At 36.6% G+C, this 19,271-nt stretch overlaps 2 gene segments (V, D, J or C); both read left to right on the top strand.

The window, feature by feature from the left end:
• The first annotated feature begins 1,768 nt into the window (after nucleotides 1-1,768).
• Nucleotides 1,769-2,732, top strand: LOC127455222 (Ig kappa chain V-VI region NQ2-6.1-like). The segment is given in 2 exon segments: nucleotides 1,769-2,057; nucleotides 2,144-2,732. Coding segments are annotated over 2 exon segments (492 nt in total).
• Nucleotides 2,733-3,995: 1,263 nt separating this feature from the next.
• Nucleotides 3,996-4,528, top strand: LOC127454713 (T cell receptor alpha variable 36/delta variable 7-like). The segment is given in 2 exon segments: nucleotides 3,996-4,073; nucleotides 4,188-4,528. Coding segments are annotated over 2 exon segments (390 nt in total).
• Nucleotides 4,529-19,271: the final 14,743 nt, after the last annotated feature.

The raw sequence follows: 19,271 nt of genomic DNA, 5'->3' as shown, positions 1-19,271 counted from the left end.
AACCACACCAGCACTGACTCACCTGCAGAAAGGGCTTATGGTTTGATTTTTTGCCATCATTTGAGGTATTGTGCATGGTTTTTATAGAAATAGTTGTTTATAATATATTTCTTTAACTGGGAGTTACAGTCTCAAACTCTCAAATGTTTACCTCATAAGGGAGTAATGTTGTACTACTGTAGTATTGCTATATAACAGTGAAACTGTTTGCATGTACACCAATATGTCTGTAAGTGTTTAAGCAATCCCCAGTAGGAACAGAACAAGCCTTGCTACTATATTTGACCACTATAAAGGTTATGAAAACCAATACAAAGTTATACGGTACAACACAGGCTTTATCCTCGGCATCCAAGAACAGTAGAGGGAGCCCTTTCTCCATTATTGCTAAATTACAGCAGCATTTAAAAATATACATATTTCAAAAAGGATTTAAATTCTTTACATAGGATTTTTTATTTTTTTTAAATATGTAAACAACTCCCACTGTGTTCATAAATATTCTCAATAAAAACTAAATACATACAGTAAATAAATACACAAATAAAGGAAAGAATCCAAATAAAATAAAAAAGTATTTTGTAATGATTTGTATTATTGGCACAGATGAAAAAAAAGTGGAAATAATTATTAATTTTCCTTTGTCGTACTTACTTTTTAAAATCTATCTGTACACTTTGTTGATCTACAGTACATAACTCACCAACTCTTTTTGTCAGTGCCCACAAAGATGACATCACTTCCTAATGGAAGTGGCCCCTTTATCTATTTTATAGCAGTGTTACCCAGCACATAAAGCAAACATGACTGGTATTCTTCTAAGTGTTTCTAATTCTTTATTATACCTTGCAGGTAATCTTGACCAATTTAACATTTTTAGTTTACTGTATTGTTTATAATGTATGCTACTGTTACACTACCTATGTAGATTACCTTGTGCTTTTGTAAATACACAGATTTTATGCATGTATTTTCTCTAATTACAGCTGTCTGTCTCGGTACAACTGTTGTCCAGACTCCTCGTGACCTCTTAAAGAGCCAAGATGAACCTGCTGTGATGACATGTGAACACAATATACAAAACTATGACCATATTCTTTGGTACAAACAGGAAATTATGGGCTTAAAGTTCATGGGATACCTTAATCTACAAAATGACTACCCAGAGTCTGAATTTAAAGGAAAGGTTGAATTGAAGGGGGATGGAAGGAATAATGGCAGTCTGACTATAAACACTCTCACACTGAATGACAGTGCAGTGTATTTCTGTGCAGCATATTACACAGTGCTCAGAATCAGTTCTGTTGAGTACAAAAACCTCCATCTGTTGTATAAACTTAACAGTGACTTCACTATAACTCTGCACCTGGAGCTGTGGGGTTTGATTCAGTACCAATTAACGATTCTTGTAATTTTGGATAGACTTTTAATATTATTAAATTGCATACCTTTCCTATGAATAGTTATCTTTTGACACATCATTAATATGGTACCACAATGTTTAAGCATTATGCTTATTACCTAATATTTATTAATTGCCAAATGGCATTTATCTCACAAAACTCACTAAGTCATATTTCACAAAATCAAAAGAGAAAACATAAGAATATTATATATATATATATATATATATATAGAGAGAGAGAGAGAGAGAGAGAGAGAGAGAGAGAGAGAGAGAGAGAGAGAGAGAGAGAGAGTGTTTATATTTATTTAAAGTAAATTTAAATTGTACATTTTAGGTATGTAATTGTACATTTAAAAATCACATTTCGCCTTGTGTATTTTTGTCATTTACTGTATGCTGATTTTAAAAATAATAATAAAAAAGTTTGTCCTTGGTGACAGTGACTTCACCCTTATATGTCACACTGCTTAGGATGGATTTCCTGTCAGCAGGCTTATAACTGAGATAATGACTTGACTTCACAAATAACTATGTCATATCCTGTATCGACAGCCAAAATCTTTCAGGACAATGATCCAGTTCACTGTCAACCAAGGCTTTGACATGATCATGATCGATGCTTTGCTGATCCTGTCACTTCATTGGAGCCAGTGTATGCAATACTATTTCAGAGTATGACCAAACTTCAATAGAACGACTATATTGTACACAAATAATTTATTCACCATTGTTCTGCAGGTGCTTCAAGTGGAGATGGTGTTTCACAACGGCCAGGCATTCTTTTGGCACTGAAGGGGAATTCTGCTGAGATGAACTGCACACACAATAAGGGTGCTGACTACAGTCAGATGTACTGGTACCAACAGCGCCAAGGAGAGACTATGAGACTTATTGTGCTCACAAAAAGCTATGGGGTTGCAGACTTTGGAGATAATGATCAAAGTAAATTTGCAGCTCAAAAAGATGTTCCTGAAAGTGGATCTTTCACAGTAAATAATGTACAGGCTGATGATAGTGCCATATATTTCTGTTCAGTGAGCAAACACAGTGTATCAAACACTGGAGAGAGATGTACAAAAACACCTGGCATATTTTACATGAAAAATAGAGAATTAACAATCCCAAAGGGGGCAGTCTGTCACAGATAATCAGCAGTGTTTCGTGCAATATATTTTTTATGTTTGTACAACACAAGTTGATGTATTCCTATCAATACACCTATTACAAATTACACCTGTGGTTACTCTGCTAGGAGACCAGTGTGAACCTGAAGGGAACTGACTTCATCCATCCATTAAAAATCACACTGGGACCATTTGGTTAAAAGTAATTGCAAAACTGGAAAAGACAAGTGAAGTTAGTTCTGATCTAGAATAATTTGTCTACAGATGCCACTTGGTTTCATAAATAATGACAAATGATGCAATGAAATGCATAAATGTTAAGTGTGTCTTAATTGTCCAAATCCCATTTTTGTCCAAATCCATTTTTTCCATGGATTACATGTAATATGGATTATGTAATCAGATTGCAAAAATCAAGTACTGTAATTAGATTACATAACATTTTATAGTGTTCATAATCAGATAACAGTTACATTTTATGGGTTACATGATTACATTCTTGATTACATCAGCAATCAGTCAAAGACAATAACTAGTGCGTAATTTACAAATAATGCTCCTGCAGACAGAGCGCTCCCATTCCTCATTTGACCACGTGCAAAAATAAATTGACTTTCAAAGAGATGGGGCGAAATAACTGAGCAATGCAATCTTTCAAACATCTCAAAGACTCCACATATTTTCTATATTAGTATAACTTTATATACGTTCTCTAAATATATAAATTGATCCACTACATTGCACTGCATAAGCACTGCAAGTGCTTAGTTCAATCCACAAATACAGTACACACAGGGCATATGGTTTCGGTTTTAAATTTAGTTTCTCACAAATACATGCCCAACTGTTTCTATTTGCATCCTAAATCAAAAATAATGTATTTCAAACAAGCCCTCGTCCATAATTCCACACATTCTTCTTTAAAAACACGTTACAAACAAACATTTCAGATGTGTAGGTTACATGCAACTTTGTTTTTTGTACCATGCAAATGCAGCTTGGCCCATGCTTCAGTATGGTGTAAAAGCACATTTATTTTTCTGATCATTTAAGGATATTTTTTTATGCAGCAACAGACAAATACAAAGTTTCTGTTTGATTTTATGTTTACATTTAATAAAAGGAGAGTTAATTGGTACTTAATCCATTTTAAATTAATTATTCGATTTACATCAAAATATGCAACGGGTAATCCAAAAGTAGTCCAAAAATAACCAGGTTAGATTGCCAAAAATATGTAATCTAAAAGATTACACAACAGATTACAATTTAAGTCGTGTAATTTGTAATAAGTACCTGATTACATTTCAGAAGTAATCTTTTCAGCATTGCATGTCTTTATCAAGTGCAACTACAGAGACAGTCCTGTAAGAGAAAAGGAAATTCATTTCTTTTTAACAATCAACATTTGTTGTCTGTGCCCTCAAAGATGATGTCACTTCCTCCTTCCCCAGCATTTAATGCATAGCAGAGTCACCCACCAGATTAAGACAACATGCCTAATATTTTTCTAAGCGTTCCTATTTCACTCATATGCCTCACAGGTAATCTAATAACATATCTGGATACTCTTAATAGTTAAATATGTAATCTTAGTTTACTTTGTTACAAATGTTCAGATTTTTTTGTCTGTGTTTGTCTATTTTCTCTTATTACAGCTGTCAGTCTTGGTAAAACTGTTGTCCAGACTCCTGGTGACCTCATAAAGAACCAAGATGAATCAGCTGTGTTCATATGTGAACACAACATACAGAGCTATAACAGCATTCTTTGGTACAAACAGGAAATTATGGGCTTAAAGTTCATGGGATACCTTAATCTTCAGATTGACTACCCAGAGTCTGAATTTAAAGGAAAGGTTGAATTGAAGGGAGATGGAAGAAAAAACGGCACTCTAACCATCAACACTCTCAACCTGAATGACAGTGCAGCATATTTCTGTGCAGCATATTACACAGTGATCAGAATCAACTCTTTCTATTACAAAAACCTTCTTTAAAAGTCACAGCAAATTACCTCTCAACACCTGGACCAGCAGGGTTTCATTCAGTGCCAATAATGAACACAAGAAGGCATTGCACATTTATTTTAATCCTAATTTGACTGAGCATTTGTCTGATAAAAAAAAAAAAAAAAAAAAAAAAAAAATATATATATATATATATATATATATATATATATATATATATTAAACTGGTCATATTTATTAGCACAGATAAAAACACAGATTTAGTACTCCCCTATCTGTGCTACTAAATATGAGCAATTTGAAGCATTGTTCAAATTGTTGGTTAATTGTCACACAGAAAGTTGTCACAGAGTCTGTATCTTACTAAATTTAAACTTAAGTATTAAAATCATATTTTTGTTAAAGCTGTTGGGTAAACAAGTGTATACAATTAAACAGTACTGGTATACATTCAGACAGGGCTCAACAATATAATAAAGGTAGATTTTAATTAAGGGTATTTTTCATAAATGTCAGGTCGGGGTCAGGTCAGGTTAAATTCAAGCATTGATCATTAACAAACATGACGTCAAGCAATGTTACAGTTTCATTTTCAAAATCTACTTTTTGATGTTTCATATTCCTTTCTGACTTTCTTCAACTATGCAGCCTTTCCTTTTAATTTAAATTTGAGCTAGCTTAACAGAATAAATGTGTAAATCTCCACAAGCCTAAATGCTTGGCATGAAATTGCAGTACTTACAAAACATGTGGTTTGGAGGCGCTAGGGGTCCACCCTAGAATCTGTAGAAAACATTTTGTGGAGGTGGCGTTCCTATGCTCAGATGGAGAAAGAATCAACAAAGACTGAACATTTCTCACTTAGAATATTTCTCCAGCTCAAATCAACATGTTCAGAGTTTTCTTTTTCACACTTTTTTTGTTTACAGGTAAACAGCTACTATTATCATAAAACAAATAATGCTAGTAGGGCAATGACTTTACATTATGCTCTTTTCACTATTTGTTCCTTTGTTTCTTTTTTCAGGTTCTGTCGACAGTGGCAGTGTTCAGCAGAGCCCCTCAAATCTAATTAAAACCAAGAAAGACACTGCAGAACTTGTTTGTAAACACAATATAGCCAGTTACAATATGATATTCTGGTATAAACAAACACTGGGCCATGGATTGACTTTAATGGGATATATATGGAATAACAATTATTTCCCAGAGGATACATTTAAAGGAAAAATCAGTCTAACTGGAAATGGAGCTAAGAATGGCTCCTTTATAATCAATGATCTTGCAACAAGTGACAGTGCAGTCTATTACTGTGCAGCTAGTTTGCACAGTGTGATATACAGTTATGCCACAATACAAAAAGCTCTGTAAGTACTATTACTGCAGAATTAACCACAGCAGGTCTTTTGCACCTGCAAAGTGGCTTTAGAGTTGTCATGGCCTAAATGTTCTTTTCTGAATACTGAAATACTTAAAAACTGGTCAACAAGGATGTAAACAGGTTACACTCAATTCAGTTTATATTAAAAGTAGTATGATAGTAAAACATTATTGTCACTAAATAGTCAAATGATGTGAATTCCAAATTTAAATGTCATTGATTTCCTGCAGTCATGAGTACATCAAACACAAATCTTTAGTTAAATCTTTTCTGTTCTTTCTGTGTTTCGTAAGGACGTCTATAGTTCTTGAGTTAATTAAGCTGCAAAAAACTTTCCCCAGACTATTGTTAATTGTGGGGATTCATTTTATCTCTGTTTTTAAATATTGAGCTTATGAGTCCTTGGCTGTAAATTGCACATAGAAAAATGTTTTGGGAGTTGGTAAATAGATATTTTTTCAGTTTTAGCCAGATATAATTTTCTTCTTGTTTTACCATTTCAATTAAATTTGTATATTTTGATTTGAACCAAATTATTATCCCTCCTGAGTTTCTGCCCTGTGTGACCCCAGGGAGTTTTCTTGAGGTGACTGCCATTTCTCCATAACCTGGGGGACAACCAGTGGGCAGATTTAATTTGTCCCATGTCTCCTGCCAAATTATTATAATATTTAATATAATAATAATAATAATAATAATAATAAAAACATTGAACAGTATGCATTTGATTTTCACATATTTTCTTACAGTTTATGCAATGCATGAACTTTATTTTCCCTCCTAACCACTGTTGTTGTTTTTTTCCCCCCCTCACCATTGTCCTTGTCCAATAAGGTGAGAACAGATGAGGCCAAGCATCTGTCTGATGTCCTTCATATCACTAGGCCCTGTTGTTCCACTAAGGACCTCCACATAGCTGTGTCAATCAGTATGAGGGTCATGTAGATATGATACAGCAGTAGAATCCTGCTGTCTTGTCTGTGGTGGCGCTGTTGTGTTTGAGGTGGAGCTGACCATCTGAGGTTGGAGTACGGATTCAGATCTCTGTTGGGACTTGCTTCTCTTCCTGAAATTTAGTTGCTGTGGTGAGCTGTGCTGTGGATAGTGGGATGGCGGTCTGAATGGAGCTCTTTTGCTGTGGTTCTGGTGTGTAGGTCTTGATCTGAGTTGTACTTGCTCTACAAGTCTTGGTCTGTAAGAGCCTGCCCAACCTCTGCTGCTTAGGTGGCTCAGTGTGGTGACCCGATTTAGAGCAATATCTTTATAATTATAATTAATAATAATTTTCTTTATTTATCACACACTATACATTTGCACATATACAGTGAAATTCTTCTTTTTCACATATCCCAGCTAGGCTGGGGTCAGAGTGCAGGGTCAGCCATGATACAGCACCCCTGGAGCAGATAGGGTCAAGGGCCTTGCTCAAGGGCCCAACAGTGGCATCTTGGCAGTGCTGGGGCTTGAACCCCCAACCTTCTGATCAGTAACCCAGAGCCTTAACCGCTGAGCCACCACTGCCCCTTTAAGTATCTTGGCAAAAACCGGTGCTTACTCTTTCTTGAGGTGCACATGGTCATAGTGTTTCTGCTCTGAGGAATGGGTGATGGGCGATGTGCACACTGGGCCTGAGAGCGCAGTCTCTTGAAATACTGGCATTGATGTTGTTTATGGTTTTGGGGTGGAAGACTTTTCTAGGCAGCTGAGTGGACACAATTATCTTTGCGTCTGGGAAAGTATGGCCTGCTTTGACAATCACAGACCTTAACGATAAGTCTCTGTGACTATGTCTTTGTTCTGAGTCTTTCAGGTAATCAATTTTAATAGTATTTTGGTAATAAATTCTATGAATTTTGTGAGCTCATCACTGCTCTGACCTCTGGAATGTGATCAAGAGGAAGATGGATGGCCACAAGCTTGAATTTTTGCGCCAGGAGTGCATAATGTGAAAGACTGGTAGAGAGCATGCATGAAAGCTGTGATTGAAAATCAGTGTTATTCCACCAAATATTGATTTCTGAACTCTTCCTAAGTTAAAAACATTAGTATTGTGTTGTTTAAAATAAATATTAACTTGTTTTCTTTGCATTATTCGAGGTTTGAAAACACTGCATCTTTTTTGTTATTTTGACCAGTTTTCATTTTCTGCAAATAAATGCTCTAAATGACAATATTTTTATTTGGAATTTGGGAAATATGTTGTCAGTACTTTATAGAATAAAACAAGAATGTTCATTTTACTCAAACTTCTACCTATAAATAGTAAATCTAGAGAATCTGATCATTTTGCAGTGGCCTCTTTTTCCAGAGCAGTATATTTAAGAAATATCACATGAGTAAGAGTGCGATATGGCACTATATCAGCACTGCTGTGATTTGGCCACAGGCCGAGTGCCATAGGTAATCACAGCAGTACTTATTTATTTATTTATTGCTTATACAACAGTTCAATGAAAAGCGGGTGAAAAGCAGCTCGAGACACATTGGTGGTGTGCACTCTAAAGACGCAGTCAATATCTCATAAGATGATATCTGACGAAACCGCATATGGACACACAAAACCCGACTGCTGCCAATGGCGAATAGATTTTAAATTATTGTCGCAATCAATTATTTTTGGTCGCATTTGCGACCATTTTAGTTGCAGTCTGGAGCCCTGACATGGTTAAGTACATAGTAGTTAAGGCCACGTAATATAAAGTGGGTCCATATAATCAATAAAGCAACATACAATAAATGAAGTAAATAATGTTTTATTCTTATCTTCAGAGAGAGAGACATATTAGTTTAAGTTTGTTTCTAAATATTGTTGATCTTATTGCATGCCTTTTTGTAGTATGTTCATATAAGCGGTATAAGTCATGTTTGATTTAATTATATGTAGAAGCTTTATATAGAATTTTGTTTTGTATGAGTGTATTGTTTTCTGAATGTACTTCCCAAGTCTCCTTGTAAGCCCTGCATTCCAGCTAGGTCAGGGTACCATATAACCTTGTGACTGTCATAAGGCTCTGGAGAGTCAGAATTGCAGAACTCAAGTGCAGAATTTATTTATTTTTTTTATTTATTTTTTTCTATTTTTATTTTTATTTTTTACAGTATAACAACAATATCCACAGGCTAAAAGAAATGTATAACAATTCAAAGGACTAACAAGGAAACTCACCAACCAAACTTAACAATTAACAAAGCTAAACAACAAAGGGGAGATCACAAGGGCTTTAAGTACAACCTAATAGGGGAAATAAGTCAAACAAATTAAAAACACCTAGAACCTGGTGCCTGTTCTTAGTACAGTCTTAATACATCTGAGATTATCTGATGTATACCCGATCTTCTAATCATGATCATTCTAATCTAGTTCTTCAAACGCTCATGCAGATTTGATTAATAAATCAGGATTGAGTTGTCTGAAATAACTGCACATCCCTGGGTTTGCTAAAAAGTGCACATTGACTTCCAGAATGGCTGTTAAGGAGTAAGATTTAAGGAAGAGGGGCACCCGACTTACCTTTTCAAATCAAAACTTTATATACCTATCTTAACACATACAGCATCTAACATTAATGATACATTTGTCTGGAATATCACTGGCCATAATATGAGCAATTCTGAGCAGAAATAATCTCATGCTCCACTGACAACAAGATCTAGCTTCTAGCACCTGAAAACAAGCTGTGACTGAAAACTGAATCCGTCTCCATTGACCAACTGGTGTCTAAATTAACTAAACAATGAATCAGCCTCAAAGAAGACATCTCAACCTTTGTTCAGGAATCTACTGGACCTTCACAAAGTTCTGTGAGTGCACTATACGAGACTGTGGATAGTGTCTAGAGCCATTTGGTCATGATGGAATAAGGTCAGGGAGAATTTAGAAAAAATTGTAGTGGCTGAAAATGCAATCAAGACTCTACAAACACAGAACACGACTCTTGTGCATCACATTGAAGATTTGGAGAACCTATCACACAGAGCTAATTTGTGCCAAGACCTCATCAAGTTTGTGGCTAAAATGTTGCACGGTCACCGATCTCCTGGTCAAAAGCTGGCAGATGGCCATAACCTGTAAACTTTCATGATGTTTTCACTGATTTCAAGAAACAATGGGGTACGATGGGCCAGATGTCGTGAGATGAAATGCAAGGGAAACGCTGTCAGAATATACCCATATCTCAGTCTACCTTGTTGAGGAAATGTGCTTCATTCAATGGAATTAAACAAGCATTCTACCAGAAGGGAATACGATTTCAGTTGCTTTACTGGGGCTCACTTAAGAGTAATTTTTCGGGGAGGAAACTTTCAGTCAGTCAGTCACATTTATATAACAACAACTGTTGACCAAAGTGCCATACAATTAAACCAGTTAAAAAGAAATATAGCATTGCAAGATTTCCCAAAGCAAAATACACACAAAGAGAGATTAAACAAAATACACAAGACAATAAAAGTAATAATGCTACACTTGCATATTTTCAAATTCTAAACAAAACAAGTAAGTTTTAAGGAGCGATTTAAAATCATCAAGAGTTGGAGAGGATTTAATATGTAGAGGCAACTTATTCCAGAGTCATGGTCCTGCAACTAAAAAGGCTTGATCACCCATCAATTTTAAGCATGACCTGGGAACAGTTAACTGCAAGGCATTTGATGACTGTAGAAGTCTAGAAGATTGATGTAGAGAAATGAGATCAGAAATATAATGAGGTGCCAAACTATGCAAGCCCTTATAAACAAACATTAAAACTTTGAACTGGATCCTGTAGTGAACAGGAAGCCAGTGAAAAGAAGCCAACACAGGAGAGAAAACTTTTGATGTCCTCAAGACAGTCAAACAAAGCTACCAGCGGGTACAGAGTCATGTACCAGACTAGAGAGGACAGATATAAAAATAATGAGCTTATGATCAGACAAAATCATATCTTCTTTGTCTACACTAAAAGTAGGAAGGCCTAATGATAAAATCAGATCAAGTGTATGACCTCTTTAACCAAAGGCTTACACGGAAAGCATATGTGAATATTAAAATCGCTGAGGATCAAAAGCCTATCAACATTCTGCACAATGGTGTCAAGCAATTGTGAAATGTCAAGCACACATTTTGCAGCGAACATTAAATACAAACATTAAAAGAAATGAGAATAAATCAATATAGCCTACAGTTAGGTGAATTTTACACTCAAGGCTGATTTTTGCACACATATTTTAACATAATGTGGAAAGTCAGGAATTTAACATCGCGCTCAGGTTGGTTTAAAAATGAATACATGGAAATCATTACATGTGAATCGTGTGATACATTAATATAGACATTTTAAGGAGTGGAAAATGTAGCCTAGATGATGTAGTGTCTTAGTTAATGTTACACTTGACAAGCTCTAGACCCGCACAATTAACGGAGACTGCAAACTGAGTCGAGACCACTGCCATCCGAACTGAAATCACACCGTGCGCATTTTCATTCATAAGTTTTACACTTTAGTAGGCTACTAATATTGACTGCACAGACTCGTCATTTCTTTGTAATTTTGGATATGTTATTTAAAATGTCGCTTTATCCTTGTGCTTCTTGGATTATCAGTCAAACGAATATTGTTTCTATTATTCAGATTAATCCGTTATTTGTTTTGTCATTATTTGTGCCGTTCTGAATAAGGTATTCGGCTTCAGGCACATCCCTAATGAGTGCACAAAGCACAGAACTACATGCATCCACCATAAACAATTGCACTTCAAAACTAGAAAAGCTTTCTACAGATAATGAGCAGCATTTAAAAAGATTTTTGAAAAGAGTGGCAACACCCCCAGACCTACCAGTTGTCCTTGGAGAACTCACAAAATTACAGTAATTTCGCATTTCACACCTGAGGAAGTGAAGACATTGTAAGACCAACGTGTCATCACTTAAGATAAGTTAGGACTTTATGTGTTGGCTGCAACATGATCACACGTGAAGTCGGCATGATGTTTCCGATAGTTTCGGTACCCTCAGATCGGCGACTGTAAGCTGACATGCAGCATTCTTACCAGACATGTTTGTGGTGGTTTCAGTGTATTTACCTTTCCACCTGGCGTGATTGACAGTGCGTTGCATCAGCTGTGTGGGAGACTGTGTAGGGTTCAAAGCCAGGCAGAAGCCACATTTGAATAATCAATGACGAGCATAATTTGGAGGTTTCACTTTTCCGTCTAACATTGCTTTTTTATTCCACTAATGGTTAATGTAAGGTTTGGGTTTGGGGATAAAATCTATAAATGTATGCTTTTTTCTTCATTATTTAACGTTCTGTAAAGCTGAAAACAACTTGCTTCACTACTAGCTTTTGGCGACCTCTCCTGGACATTAATGGAGCTAACACGTGCCCATATGCCCTACAATACTTACAGCTTTGGCCACTGGGGGCAGTGTTTCGAAATTTCGGTCACCGTATACCGATTTTGACTAAAGAAAAGTCGATCTACTCTTTCCAATTTCACTGTGAGATCAGGCTGGTTGAAAGAATGCTTTCAGTTTCTGAATGGATGTTGTTGCAGTTAGCTGATTTGCTGTAATTTAAAGTCTATAATGAAGACATCGGTACTTTTTTTTGTTCTTACTGTTATTCACTGTTTGAAATTGTACTTGTTTTATTTTTTTGTAATCAATTCAAACTGATGGCTTAGTGATTATCACCAGCACTTTTGTAAATTATGACACTTTTATTTACAACATCTTGAATAGACACATTGTAAACATTAAAGGGTCAGTGCACCCCTTGAAGTCGAAGTGACATTAAATTCTGGTGCATTTTTGGGCTGCCGCCTGCAATTTTTCACAGCTCACAATTTAAAACCTCACCATTCACACATACTATGGACTAACTGCAAATAATTAAAAGAAAGTGAAAGTAGGATAGACAGAGGACAGTTACTTTTAGCTATAATACATCAGCTAAAACTTCTCTCTTGGTTTTCTTCACCCTGAAACGAGTCATTCTGTGATATGCACACACATGCAAAAATCTATCTATCTATCTATCTATCTATCTATCTATCTATCTATCTATCTATCTATCTATCTATCTATCTATCTATCTATCTGTCTGTCTGTCTGTCTATCTGTCTGTCTGTTTCTCTGTCTGTCTGTCTGTTTATCTATCATTAATGTAGGTCTATCTATCTGTCTGTCTGTCTGTCTGTCTATCTATCGTTAATGTAGGTCTATCTATCTGGCTTTCTACTTATTAATTCATTGATTTATTTCTTGCTTACTTATCTAAGCTTTCTGACTGAATAAAAGCTAACAAACTCTAGAAGCATTTGCTACCATGTTTCCTATGACACAGGTACAGTGTTACTGTACATTCTGTATGTCCCCCACTGAACACCTTGCAAGTTTTGCCTGATTTTCTCAGTGACCTTACATCCTAGCATGTCCCACAATATGTTCTTTTTATGAACATAAATCAATAATTACAGCAAGCAAGGTTCCTTTCATGGTCAGTCAAGAATAATGATTTATTCACAATGAAAGAGGAGTAAGAAAATGAAAAAAGTACCCCCAAAACAGATGTTCTCTAATAATTTTGCATCAGTGTGTACTTTGTCTTTCAAATTTCCCACACAGAAAGAGGGTGCTAATATGAATGTCCACGCTGATAGTTCAAACTTGCATGAAATATTCACAGTTACAACTGTACTGTGTCTACCCACAGAAAAGAGAACAGCTGCATTAGAGTCACTACAACCAGAGTTTTTATACTTTCTAATTTTAATTTAGCTTTTATTTTTATTTCATTTTTTATTTCACTTCAGTTTAGTTTAGGTTTATCTAAAATTAAACCTCTATGCTTTTAAATCATGAAGAATACACAGAAAACAACCGAGGCATGTATATGACTAACTGTAGTCTTGTGGTGTGAATAAAGTATGTGCTTCATAATCTTATGATGTAGTGTTTATATACTAAAATTAGTATAAACACATGAAATATATAGGATTTCAGAAGTCCACCACATGCCACTGACATGATGAAACAGATTTAGCTAAAGTGCTGTACACAAGCAATCTGTGCATTAACAACTTTAGCCAACAGGTGGCAATCTGGGACAACCATTAACTGTCACATTTCATGCATTATGTGACAGATAGCACTACATGCACAATATGAATGAAAAAAAATAAAATAAAATAACAGGAATTAGAATGTTTCACACTTTTCATCTATCTATCTATTTATTTATTTATTTTTAATTATTGCTAGAATCATTCTAGTGCAGAATATAATAAATATTGCACACTTGTACAGAATACCTAATAAACATTGCATTACAGTATACAAAGATAGGCTACATGTAATTATAAAATATAAAATTATATGAAAAACAATGTAAAGTCTTATTTAAAAGTTTTCAAACTTTAAAAGGAAAATATGGACCTTGAGATTTAAGTGCACACATGTTTGCGTATAAATATCAAATGTAGCTCATAGATTAAAGAAGTTAACAACAGATTTGCATATCTTCTTTGTTTTCATAAAATAAAATGTCTTTCAGTGTAAAATTCTGCCCCAAAAATCTTTAACAATATTACAATTAAATAAATAAAGTATATTTGTCAGTATAGCAACCAAAGAATTGACAGGAGGTAACATATAAAATCTTAAAGAGTATCTCCTTTATCCCCTTTTGTTTGTAATACAATATTTGAAAGGAACCAACCGCTATGCAATACATGAATGCAGATATTCCTTTAGTGACATCACTTCCTCACTTACCTTCATTTATTCAAACAACTGTACTGTATGTACCTACAAAGTTGCTTAGCACAGACAAGCAGCATGAATAATATTCTCTTTAGTGTCCTCTTCACTTTAATGTTTCTCACAGGTAATAATGTATTTTGCTAAATATTTTCTTAAACGTTGTCTATATGTATAATCGACTTTTATTGATACTCAACAGTTCAATTTTTACATTTGTTTTTCACTCCACAGCTACCACTCAAGGTAAAACTGTTCTCCAAACTCCTTCTAACTCGATAAAGGACCAAGATGAATCTGCTGTGTTGATATGCACACACAATATACCAAGCTATTACATGATCCTGTGGTACAAACAGACACAAAGCACCCATGACTTTAAACTAATGGGACATCTTAATGGTGTAACTGATAGCTTAGAGACTGAATTTGAAAATAAGATCATTGTGAAGGGAAATGGAAACCAGAACGGCACTCTGACTATCAAAGACCTTACTCTGAGTGATAGTGCAGTGTACTTCTGTGCAGCATTTTACACAGTGCTTCAGAATCACCTGTGTCTAGTACAAAAAGCAACAGTTAAACAAATGGCTTATCAGCAAAATATCTCCCCTAAACCATATAATTGTATTTGTGGTTAAACTTTGATTATATGCCAGTAATGACTAAAAAAGAATTATCCTTTGTATAAGTGCACTATTCAGTATCAACATGTTATTTTTATTCATTGGAAAATTGTTATCATTAACAAGTAAAAAACAGAACAATTACTTTTCAACCTACCATAAAGAATTTTAACAAACATTTATTCAGTACAAAAGCGCTCTTGCTTGTGATATATTGCTTAATTTTTATTGTTATTACAATCATTATTTATGATTATAATAATAATCATTATTATAATTTCTATAGTGATGATTACATTTTACTATATATTGCGAACACTGTTCTACATTACAGAGAAATACTAAACCGTAATAATGAGCCTTTAAAATATACATTTTACAAGCGCACACAGAGACACCGGCAAAAGTGGTAATGATTCTGAATGTGTCGGAAAAACCAGCAAGGAGACTGACTGAATATTTTGTTAATTTATAGAGAGAAATGCACATTAGGGTTGTGCCGACAGACAATGATCTCGGGGATCGACGATGGTCAGAGTGATCGCCAATAGCTGATGCCTTTGACGATATCAAGACGATATTTGGCTCATTTTCAAATGTATTAAATTATTATTATTATTAGGCTATTATTATTATCAAATTAATATTACAAATAATTTGTCCGTAGACACACAGACACCTGCTTGAATAAACACACTTTATAATATTATTACAGTAAGAACAGATGACAGAAAAGCCGTCTATGCGCATGTTTAACACACTGTTTGTGTTTCTTTTCCCAGTCCGCCCCTGTGTGTAAGAGAAGTACAGATGTGTAAGAGCAGCTAGATGTGTGAATTTTCATTCATCCCTGTGACATTAAATATTTGCGCCAGCAGGTGGCGACAAATGAGCTAGTGGAAATTATATTGACAAAATGCGCTGTCAGTCTGTGTGCAAGTTTCTTTGAAGTCATCCGGCATTGTCTTTCTGTCAATGATTGCTTGGATTACTACTACATTATAGCTGAGAAATAGAGTTACACTAACAGCTTTAGCATAACTGTCGATCACAGCAGTCACGACAGAGGGAGAAATCAAACACGCTCAGGGCGTCTATCTGATACCCAAGTTTCTGAGTTGGAAGAAGATGTAAACTTTTCAATATGACAGAGGAGAGAACACTTTCTGTGTCATTGTCAAAATAAGAGTTCCCCAAGAAATATACATCAATAACTACGTTTCCATCCAAGGATTTTTTGCGAAAAAAGTTTTAGTGCTTCAAAATAAAGCTGATGGAAACTCAAATTATCACTAAAATAATATAATAAATAATTGACATAATATTTTTCCGTTTAACTCTAGCGCATAAACTCTATGTCGATACTTCAAATGTCACGAATAACTGGTTTAGAAACTCTTTTTGTCAAGAAAATTGGCATTAACGCAAAAATGTAGTATCACATGACAGAATTTACCCCAATCGTTAGCCTATGTTAATCATGACGACAGTATACATCCTTGAAAGCCAATTTATTGTACGTGATTATGGATTGATCTTAACGGCATATAGATCCGATGCTGCAAACATTACACTTCCAGCAGTGGCAACACAAATATCTCGTATCATGCACATCGACAAGTGCACGGAGAACAAATGAATGGCCAATGTTTGCGATTAATTTGATCGCGTTAGACATCCGTTTATTTATTAAAGTTGCTTTTCCACACCATTCAAATTAATAGAAGGTAGTCATGGAATTACCCCATAATAATAATAAAAAAAAAACAACATATAATTTCTGTGCACAAAAATGTTTTCAATTAAAAATAAATACACAATACAAGGAGAAAAGATTCAGTGTGCTTTTTTGGAACACTAATAGCCCAATTCTATAAAATTATTGTTTAGCTTACTTTTTTCAAATAAAAGTTTGCATACTCTTGGAGAATTGGTAATTTATGTAACATTTTTAATGAAAACATGAGTGAGCAGGCAAAACACATTTCTTTTATTTCTTATGGGATTCATATTCAACTGCAGGTTATAACACAATCATGGCACAATCATAAAACAAAACATGGCAACAAAGAAAAAATGAAATGACCCCTTTTCAAAAGTCTGCATACCCTTAGTTCTTTTTGCCCCCTTTAACATCAATGACAGCGTGCACTCTTTTGTAATAGTTGTCTATGAGGCCCCAAATTCTTGCAGGTGTTATAGCTGCTCATTCGTCTTGGCAAAATGCCTCCAGGTCATGCAGAGTCTTTGGTCGTCTTGCATGAGCCGCACGTTTGAGATCTCCCCAGAGTGGCTTGATGATATTAAGGTCAGGAGACTGTGATGGCCACTCCAGAACCTTCACCTTTTTCTGCTGTAACCACTGGAGGGTCAACTTGGCCTTGTGCATAGGGTCATTGTCATGCTGGAAAGTCCAAGAGAGTCCCATGCGCAGCTTTCATGCAGAAGAATGCAAATTGTCTGCCAGTATTTTCTGATAACATGCTGCATTCATCTTGCCATCAATTTGTACAAGATTCCCCGTGCCTTTAGAGCTCACACACCCCCAAAACATCAGTGAGCCACCACCATGCTTCACAGTGGGGATGGTATTCTTTTCACTATAGGCCTTGTTGACCCCTCTCCAAACATAGCGCATATGGTTGTGACTATAAAGCTCTATTTTGGTCTCATCACTTTAAATTACAGTGTGCCAGAAGCTGTGAGGCGTGTCAAGGTGTCAAAGAGCAGCCTGTATTTCTCCTGAGGTTACCTGTGGGTTTTTCTTTGTATTCCGGACAATTCTTCTGGCAGTTGTGGCAGAAATCTTTCTTGGTCTACCTGACCTTGGCTTGGTATCAAGAGATCCCCGAATTTTCCACTTCTTAATAAGTGATTGAACAGTACTGACTGGCATTTTCAAGCTGGAGGGATTTTCAAGCTGGAGGGATGAGGCACCCCGGTGAAGCCGATAGGCTGGAGGACCATGGTGGATCCGAGGTAACGTAGAGCCGAGGTGAATTCCAGGGATCGGAGGGCCAAGGCGGAGTCCAGGGCTTGGAGGGCCTAAGCGGAGTCGGAGGGTCGGAAGTTCCCCTTGTCTGAGATGTCACAGGGGGCAATGTTCAGGCCGGTGACTTTGGGGGAACCGGCTGATCAGGAGGAGGAGGAGGAAGAGTACTCAGGGTGGGCACAAGGGCGGGAACCAACTTCAGATCTAATAGCTCAGTGAGATCTGGCTCTGGGACGGATGAGGCTTGCAACGCTGGCTCTCGGACAGATGAGGCAAGCAACGCTGGTTTATCGGCCGTGGCAGGCATGGGCATTGGCTCATTGGCCGTGGCAGGCGTGGGCGCTGGTTTGTTGGCCGTGGCAGGCGTAGGCTTTGGCTCGTGGAGCAGAGGCAGGCCTGTGACATGGAGCAGACTGAAGCTTGGCTGTGACATGGCATGGAGCAGACTTGTGATCCAGGGCAGAAGGTGGCGCAAGCTCTGTGACCATGACGTGGCACTCTGGCTCGGCGACCATGACGTGAGACCCTGGCTCGGCGACCATGACGTTGGGCTGTGGTGTGGTGATCATGACAGTGGGTTCTGGCATGACGGGTGCTGTGGAATGCTTGGAGCAAGGGGCTGTGGAAGACTGTGGGGGGTTCACTGTGGGAGGTGAATCATTGTCCTCATCCTCTTTACGCACAGTAAATAGCGAGCCACAAAGTTCCAGAGCTGCATCCACATAGTCACACAGTGTCCAGTGAGGATCTGCAGGAGGCATCCGTGTCTTTATTGCACAAATTAGACCGGCTCTGAAGAAAATCACCAGAGCGTGGTCACCATAGTGCACCAAATTAGCCAGTTCGAGAAGCTCATGGACAAGATCCTCCACTGGACGGTCCCCTTGCCTGAAGAGGAGAATCCTGACAGCCACTAGATCCATTTGAGGTCAGTTCTTCTGTAACGGTTTGTAGTAGAGATGAGATGGGAGAGGAAGGATCTATACGCAGGCTTTTAATGAAGGTGAAGATGGAGATACCAAACAACGTGGAGT

The sequence above is a fragment of the Myxocyprinus asiaticus genome, chromosome 17 (genome assembly GCF_019703515.2).
Source record: "Myxocyprinus asiaticus isolate MX2 ecotype Aquarium Trade chromosome 17, UBuf_Myxa_2, whole genome shotgun sequence".
NCBI classification, from domain to species: domain Eukaryota; kingdom Metazoa; phylum Chordata; class Actinopteri; order Cypriniformes; family Catostomidae; genus Myxocyprinus; species Myxocyprinus asiaticus.
This window is presented reverse-complemented; position numbering and strand designations above follow the sequence as displayed.